The sequence below is a fragment of the Miscanthus floridulus genome, chromosome 6 (assembly GCF_019320115.1).
Source record: "Miscanthus floridulus cultivar M001 chromosome 6, ASM1932011v1, whole genome shotgun sequence".
Lineage (NCBI taxonomy): Eukaryota > Viridiplantae > Streptophyta > Magnoliopsida > Poales > Poaceae > Miscanthus > Miscanthus floridulus.
In genome coordinates, this window is record NC_089585.1 from 78230499 (window position 1) to 78239553 (window position 9055).

At 45.9% G+C, this 9055-nt stretch overlaps 1 protein-coding gene across 1 annotated transcript; it reads right to left on the reverse strand.

Annotated features, from left to right (window-relative positions):
* Positions 1-7117: 7117 nt before the first annotated feature.
* On the reverse strand, positions 7118-8507 carry LOC136458421 (uncharacterized). The gene is made up of 3 exons (XM_066458358.1): positions 8250-8507; positions 7650-8130; positions 7118-7508 (listed from the first exon to the last, which is right to left on the reverse strand). Exons 1-2 carry the CDS (start codon positions 8373-8375, stop codon positions 7687-7689), a joined length of 570 nt encoding a protein of 189 aa, XP_066314455.1. The 5' UTR covers positions 8376-8507; the 3' UTR covers positions 7118-7508; positions 7650-7686.
* Positions 8508-9055: the final 548 nt, after the last annotated feature.

Here is a 9055-nt window from a genome sequence, read left to right on the forward strand (position 1 = left end):
GTCGGGCACCGCAAGAACCTACCCCTTGAGTGAGGGTAGCTCAATGACACGCTTTACTAGAGTTGCTTTACGCGGCTCCCATGGGGCGAGCACAATGCCCCTCACAAGCACTTCTCCAGAGCGCCGCACAAGCTTCTTGCGGGCTTCAACGGAGACCACCACCAAGCCATCTAGGAGGTGGCAACCTCCAAGAGTAACAAGCACCATCGGCTTGCAACTCGATCACCTAGTGCCACTCAATGCAACCTCACAATGCAATCGCACTAGAATCGCTCACTCACATAATCGAATGATCACTATCAAGTATGTGTGAGATGGAGGGCTCCCAAGCACTCTCAAGCATGGACACAAAGTCCCCTTAGGTGCTCCACACCAGCCATGGCCGAAGGCCACTTCTATTTATAGCCCCAAGGGCTAAACTAGCCGTTACCCCTTCACTGGGCAAAAATCGGGCCGACCGGATGCTCCGGTCGTGTTGACCGGACGCTGGACCTTAGCGTCCGGTCGCCCGCAGATGGCCACGTGTCCTGATTCCAACGGTCACTTGACCTGACCGGACACAGCAGCTTCAACTGACCGGACGCTGAACCCCCAGCGTCCGATCATTTCCAGTAAGGTACCGACCTCGACCGGACGCGTCCAGTCACACTTGATCGGACGCAGCCAGCGTCTGGTCACACTCCAGCTTCTGCGTCATCGTACGTCAGCCTGACCGGACGTAGCCAGCCAGCGTCCGGTGCATTCAGATCCTGCGTTCGGTCAGTTGACCGACGCCAGCATCTTCATGATCAACTCGTTTTCACTTCTAACTTCTTCACCCTCGCTCCAATGAGCCACCCACAAGAATTTGCATCCGGCGCAATAGAAAATAGGCATTCCATTTTCCCGAAAGCGCCGAATCCCTACAAACACCACCTCCTTTGTAAATGTGCCAACACCACCAAGTGTACACCACCATGTGTATGTGTGTTAGCTTTTCACAATCATTTCCCAAAGGATGTTAGCCACTCAACTTGCCACGCCACTCGATCCTAGCGACGATGCAAAGTTAGATCACTCGAGTGGCACTAGATGACCGATATGCAAACAAGTTTGTCCCTCTTGATAGTACGGCCATCTATCCTAAACCCGGTCATAAACTTCTCTACACACCTATGACCGGTGAAATGAAATGCCCTAGGTTATACCTTTGCCTTGCACATTCCATTCCATCTCCTCCAACGTCGATGCAACACATGCACCAACACGATCAACAATGATATGATCCACTTCATATCATCACGTGATCATATTGGTTCATCGATCTTGACTTTACTTGCTCTTCACCGTTGCCATCGTCCATCGGCGCCAAGTCTTGCTCAAGCTTCACCACCACGCGGTCCATCACTCCAAAGCCTTTGACTTGCCCTTCACACTTGCAACCGGTCCATCAAGCCAAGTCTTGTCTTGATCTTCTCCACCTTGATCACATGACTCAATGTGATGTCTCATGTGCATTTAAGCTCCTTCATCATCACATGTGTGAGCTTTGCAACATCTCTAAGCCATTTTCACCTTCATGGCATATGTTGCTCACACACATGTACCTATGGACTAATCACCTATGTATCTCACATAAACACAATTAGTCCACCTAAGTTGTCACTCAATTTCCAAAACCAAACAAGGACCTTTCACATTGAAACTCATTTTTCATGACAGTTTTGATATATTTGTCCCATTGAGCCTCTGATGCAATTAGGACCAACCACCTCAAAATTATCCCTGACCTGCCATGGTGAAGTAACCCCTCAACTAAGATGGCATCTTCATTTGAATTGCATTTAAGCTCATCACGAGCCCTACCAAACAACTCACAAAGCAATGGCCGATCATTGAATATTGTCGATGAAATATGGTCGACAGTCTACCTAGGGGTATACCTAAGGTAGTAGATTGTCGGTAGACAGATGCGCAAGCCACAAACCAGATGGTGACGCAAGACAGACACGAGGTTTTATCTAGGTTCGGCCGCCAAGAAGGCGTAATACCTACGTCCTACGTCTGATTGTATTACTGTATGTCAATGAGAGGTGTTTTTTAGAGGGGTCCCCTGCCTGCCTTATATAGTCTGGGGAGCAGGGTTACAGATCTGGAAACTAATCCTAATCAGTTACAATTGCCATAGGTGGCCAGATAAGGATTCCTATTCTAACCGACCAGGATCTTGCTTGATTTCCAAGTCTGTCTTGACTCCTTGCGCGGGACTCTGAACAGATCGGCCGAGCCGCGCGTCATCTTCCAATGGACCGGACCCCCTAGATTAGGCCGGCCCAAGCCTAGCCATAAGGGTATAGGGGTTAATACCCCCACAGCTAGTCCCTGAGCACCATGTATTATGTTGCGACACGCTGTTTGATCTTCTTCGGCTAATATTCCCCCTAGACTGGCACCCTTTGCATTCCAACAAAACTGATATTCCCAAACTCATCTTGCTCCATACTTCCTCCATGATACAGTGTGACTACGTTGTCCATCTAGTTGGTATGCACAACACCAAAGTTATTACGGGTTTACATATAAAAGTTTTCGACTCTCTACCTAAATAAATAAGTATCTAACCTAAACCACCTATCTATCTAACTACATCTACTACAAGTACTACCTATATAACTAAATTACCTAACTATCTAACTATCTATCTAAATTAGCAAAATAAATATCTACCTAAATTAGCTAACAAAATTAGCTAATTAAACATCAGTAAATCACTAAATAACTATCTATCTAAATTAGCTAAATAAACATCACTAAATCACTAAATAACCAAACAAGCTTTACCAAACTACAAAACTATATAAAATAAATAACTACATTATCTAAACTAACTCAATAAAAAAACTAAAAAAAATACCTGGGAGCCGGTGGCGTCACTAGGGGCGGCGGGGTCACTGGGAGCCGAGGGAGCCATGAGAGGAGGTGCGGGTCCGACGGTGGTGGCTCGCGGTGAGGTCTGAGGTGACGTCACGGGCCGGTGCGACAGCAGCTCCGACAACGTTGCTTCGGTGTGGCACGGGAGTGCTCGGCGGCAGCGGCTCTAGCGGGTCAGGTTGGCGGCGTTCCTACGGCCTCGAGGCCGATGGCGTCCTCACGAGCCATGGTGGGGGGATGGGCGGGGTAGCCACCTGACTCGAATGCCGGCGGCCCGTCGGCCGGTGGGGACACTGGGGAGAAGCAGGGGCCGCCCTCACCGCCAGTGCCCGTGGAAGGAGCTCTGGGGCAACGAGGGCGGCTGAGGAAGCGGATGGGGGAGCGAGGGAGGCGACCAGTGCGTGGGGGACGGCGGGTGGTGAACTATAGCAGTGGAGGAGGCGGCAGCCAGTGGAGTAGGTGCGGGCGACGGCGGGCCTAGCTGGCGGCGACGATGAGAGGGAGAGGAGAGATAGATCGTGAGAGAGAGCTATGACAGCCACACACTTGAATCCATGCTCGGCGCCATGTATTCTGGTGCCGAGGTACTGGTCATGTGAACGCCACCTAGGATGTCCTGCTGTACTTGGCCAAGCACCTCGGAGCCAAGATTTGTGGCGCCGAGACGTGTTACCTCGGCGCCATGAGTCCTAGCGTCGACCCCCAGGGTCCAAAGATGAGTTTAAGTCTTATAGGAGGCTAAACATAATTTTTTTTCAAAAAAGAGCCAAATTATAAAAAAATTGGGTCGCCTAGGCCGGTCGAAGCTCCCCACTGTGGTGGGGCTCTACAGTCGCGACGTGGGTCCCAGCTCCTACTCAGTGGGTTCGGTTCATGCGAGCCGGAAGGCATGCATGCTCTCTTCGGGGCAGTTCGCTGGTCTAGTCTGAACCAGCCAGCCGGCTGATCCCCTCTCATTTCACTATTTACAAAACCAGCCAACAGTGTTTTTCTCTCACAACAATTCAGCCGGAACAGTGTTTTTCAGCCAAGTTTCAGACCAGCGAACGGGACCTTCGTAGCCAACGCACTTACCTCTGGTTCCTGGTTTCGACACATGCCTTCCTCAACGAGTCCTTATTGACCCATAGTTCTTTTCGAGGTGGTTGTCGTGTTGCACATACAGAGCAAAGTCTTTTTTCTTCGTGAATCTGCTTTTCTGCAGACATAGAAGTGGTATAGCAGCGGTTGGTGTTCGGGTTGACCTTCAACGTCCGTTGGTGCAGGTCCTTAGATTTGAAACTGATGGTTGTGAACTCAATTTCTTGAGTCCGGTGAAGCCTCCATCTTATCTACGGCTCAAGAATATTTATCCTCGATGACACGGGCCGACCAAACAGTCAAGAGAAGCGCCGATTGTGCTATCGGAGTGCGAGAACGAGAACTCTCGATGTTTTTGGCCCCGTTCGCTGGTCTGAAACTTGGCTGAAACTGGCTGAAAAATACTGTTCCGGCTGAATTGTTGTGAGAGAAAAACACTATTCTAGCTGAAAAAAGAAACCGAACAAACCATTTTTAAGACAAGCGAACGGAGCCTTTATCGTGGCCACTACTCTTGGGCCCTACGTCCCGACAAAAACAATACCTATGTTTACAGACGCAGTTCAGTAGTGTCTTTTACTGTTCCTTTAAACCGAGAAAGCTATTCCCAGGCTGTTGTAACGTGCTTTAACAGTATACTCCGTATAATATATGTGCCGCTGTAAAAAAAAAAAACAATTGACGATTAAATAAATCATGTGACGATCAATGACAAAAAAGCAAAAGGGGAAAACTTTGTATGCCTACAAACAACTATAACTCGGTCGTGGACTCATGCATCCTCAAATGGAGGACGTACTTCCCGACAAAAAAAAGCTTTATTCAACTTAGCTAATTACATTATATATAAAAAAAACTTAGACAAATACATCATGATGATATAATCCTATTAAAAGTACTCCCTACTAACTCCACCTATATAATAAGATGCACACGAGCTATAATTATTTTAAGGAAATAGAAAAAAAGAATATGACACCACATATTTCATTTTACAGCCAGTCTTTTTCAACCACATATGACATACATTTGGATTGCCGGATAGACCCTCCAAAAAGCAACGTCGCCAACAAAAAGAGGGGATAGTTGTACTGCTATGAGCTAGCTCTAAGCATTTTATAATTAGGGTAGCTCCAACAATCTAAGCATTTTATTAAGGCAGCTCCAACAATAACTTATGAGCTAGCTCTAAGTATTTTATTTTATATTTTAATAGAAGAGAGAGAAAAATTAGCTCTTGATCAAGAGCTAGTCTTATACACATATTTTAAAATCATGTGAGGTTGTTGTTTAATCATAAAGTCATTGTTAAAAGTTAACATTATTAGAGAGATATCTTGGAGCTAGTAACTAGTTCTTACTATTACGGGTGCTCTTAAAGAGTAGTTGCAAAACCAACTTGCATGCATGATTACCCTAGACGATACCCTACCTCCAACGTGACCAAGCGTAGGGTCCTAGGGAGGGTGAGTGGGGCACGAGGAGATGTGGTTTATTGTTAAGGTAAGGCACCTATACAAATTTGAGGGGTTAGGGAAGACAATGATACATGCAAGTTTATGGGATGTGTGATAACGGAGCAAGTTCAAGAAGATGAGACAATATTTGCATGTTTAGGGGGTTTAAATGAGCCGAGGCCTGTAGTATGAATTATCTCTCGTGAAGTACAACCTACAAAATTAAACCTCTTAGACCCCTTTGAAATGGAGTGAAAATTTCCTGTTTTCTAAGTTTTTCTCTGAAAATGAATTGATTTTTGTAAACTTTTGTATAATTCTTGCAAAATTTCTGCATTCACCCAATAATGCTTTGAAAAACCGATGGAGCAGTAATTTTCACAGGAGAATCGGATACTTCTCTTACTACATGCTTAACAATAAAGCACGACCAATTGCTCGGAGGTTCTGTTCTTGTTTCAGATCTCAAGGAGCTTAATTATATTAGCGGGAGTTTACATAACCTGCTTTACCGCAAGCTAGCTTGCTTTATGCTGCAAATAGGTATTAAGTGGGTGTTTGGTTTGAGAAACTATCTCATTTTAGATGAGGTATTGTATCATGAGAATTCATAGGTTGAATTTTGACGGAATCAACGTATTACTCGTACCTATATTAAGAGCTTGTTTGATACCCAGTCACCTAAACTTTAGCCCTAGTTATCCAAATAGGTGAATTAAAAGTGAACTAATTTTTAGTTCCCAACCCACTAGCCATTAGTTCATTAGTTGGCAAATGTAGACTAAGCCTTGTTTAGTTCCTCCCCTAAAGTTTACTCCCTAATGTATTGGATGTTTGGACACATGCATGGAGTATTAAATATAGACTAAAAAAATAACTAAGTGCATAGATTGCGGCTAATTTACGAGACAAATTTTTAAGCCTAATTAGTTTATGATTTGACAATGTGGTGCTACAGTAACAAGTACTAATGACGGATTAATTAGGCTTAATAAATTCGTCTCGCGGATTGCTGATGACTTCTGTAATTTATTTTATTATTACTATCCGAACACTCCATGTGACACCTCGATGTGATACCCGATGTGACATCCCTAAACTTTACTCCCTCAATTTAAACACCACCTAAAAGGTGCACATGAGTCTATGTCTAGGAAAGCCTTTTAATTTTTGCTTACTTTTATTCTGTGTGTCCAAATAGCACTGGACTAAAAATGGTCCTCCTAAACTTTAGCTCTAGGTGATCCAAATAAGGTCTAATTACATTAGTTTGTGAGAGATGAGACGGTGATGAATCACATACCATTCCAAACAAAAAAAAAGAATTAAGAAGATATAATGGACAAATAAATTCTTGAAACCAAACACCCCCTAAGCAATGAAAAGCTCCCTCTCTTGATCTATATGCAAAAGAAGAAAGTGACCGTGTCGTTACGGCAAAGATACTTTCATATTATATGTGTATATATATTACAGAAAGAAATCAACCTTGTAATAAGGTGGTGTAATTCCTCTTCCAAGAGGATGAAGTCGGATTTATTTTCATTATTAAAAAAGAAAGAAAGAAATCGACTTAGGGTGTGCCCCATGATTCTAAATTATAAGATGTTTTGTCTTTTTAAATACATAGCTTTTACTATATATTTAGATATACACTATGTATAGATACATATAATTAAAAAATACATCTAGAAAAGGTAAAACATTTTATAGTTCGGAACTAAGGGAGTAAAACCTTAGCGTAGCTTTGAAAGTTTGAATTTGCTGCATTCATACATGTCCTTCATGGCTACACCCTTTAGGACTTGTTTGGATGTAGTAGGGTTCGCAAGCAATCCACATGTGTTGTGGTGGATTGAAATGGAACTTTGAACTAAATTTCACCCAATCTACTCCAACACATGTGGATTAAGGTGAATCTGACAACATTCACGATGATACACGATGGAGGTGGGATTGGCATACATATTTGCATTGATTGTAGAAATGAGGAGTCGAATCCGAGTTAACCATCCATTTGCTCGCAATTTTCTTCATAATAATGTGATCACATAATTTGCACTGCAAATTATCAAAAAGCTAATTTTTTTAATAACATCAAAAAGCTAATTATATTATATTGCAGCACATACTGTCGATTTTTTATAATTAATGATGAGTTCTGCTCTGCTAACAAGATCGATCCTACTACACAAGGCTTACTCGGGATGCGGTACTGCTGACGTAATTCAGCTCGTGGTCAATCCGACTCCTGCAGGCCAGCAAGCACGACGGAGCCGACGAACAGCCCGGCGGCTCCGGCCGTGAGCACCGCCGCGACGACGGCCTGTACGGCGACGAGCGCGACGGAGTCGTCGGGCACGACGACCACCGCGACGACGGCGGCCACGAGGAGCGGCAGGGAGATGGAGGCGAGGACGGAGGGGGACGTCCCCGCCGCGGTCTCGACGAGGCTGAGCAGGCCCAGGTCCTCAGCCTTGGAGAGCAGGCCCGACTGCTCCAGCGAGGAGAGCGTCACGCCGAGCTCCTCGGCCTTGGACAGCAGGCCGGCCTTCTCCACGGTGCTCAGCACCTTGCGCCGCTCCAGCTTCTTGAACACGTCCACGGACACCTCCTCGCTGCCCTCCGTGAAGATGCCCGCTCCGAACCACTGCTTCGACCAGTTCTCGTCGTAGCGGTTCACCTGCACGACGACGAACACGAGCATGCATGCTGAGATTTCTATTTTTTTTTTGTTGTCAAGGAATGACGAATCGAAGCTGCAGAGTTTGGGAAGATGGGTGGAACTGCCAGACCAGTTACCTTCTTCTTGGGCGCCATGGCCGTGACCTTGAAACGCCTTCTGCTTGTGGAGGGCAGGAGGCCAGCAGGCTGGGACAGGCGAGACGAAGAGCAGCAGCCCGAGATCGCTGCAGGTATTGCAGCCATTATTTCTTCCTGCTCCTCTTCTTGCGTGTTGAAACAATGTAATTTGGCGCAGCCTTGGCCTTGCCTTGTTTCACCAGCTCTGCTTCTTGGGATTCTCCTCAGTTTCGCTGTCGGCAGGAATCGAAGAAATCTGAATGTGACCACTGGTTGAGGGGCTTATCTTTGGGCTGGACCCACGGGCGCATGGAGAGCGAAACTCAGCCACATATATGTCGCTTGTCGCGTCGATGTTCCCTACCGTTACCGGCCTACTCGCAGGCCACGGGATTACACCAGCACAACCACTGCCAACCACATGGCCTTGCGCTGCCCATGCGCAAACACGCTGAGGGTGCCCCCAACGCGACACCGTGGACAGACAGTGGCTTCAACGCTGAATGTCCAGATTAGTTGTCTTGGTGGCTCTGCAAGTTGTCATAAGATCTTGCAAAAAAACTCAGTGCCTCGTCTCACAAAAAAAAGAGCACTCGCTAGGCTACCCGTTGGAGCTGGATGAGAGCTTCTGTTACGTGCTTTTTCGTTTAGGGCAGCAGCAACTTAAGCGGTCGAGACTATATGCCTCAGCTAAATGGTACAGGGCCAAGTAGGTAGCCATCAACGAGGCTATACATCTCTCATGGCAGCCTAGTGTTTCTCCATGAAAAGCAGCTGTAGCTTTTCTCAGAGTTCTGTACCCGTTT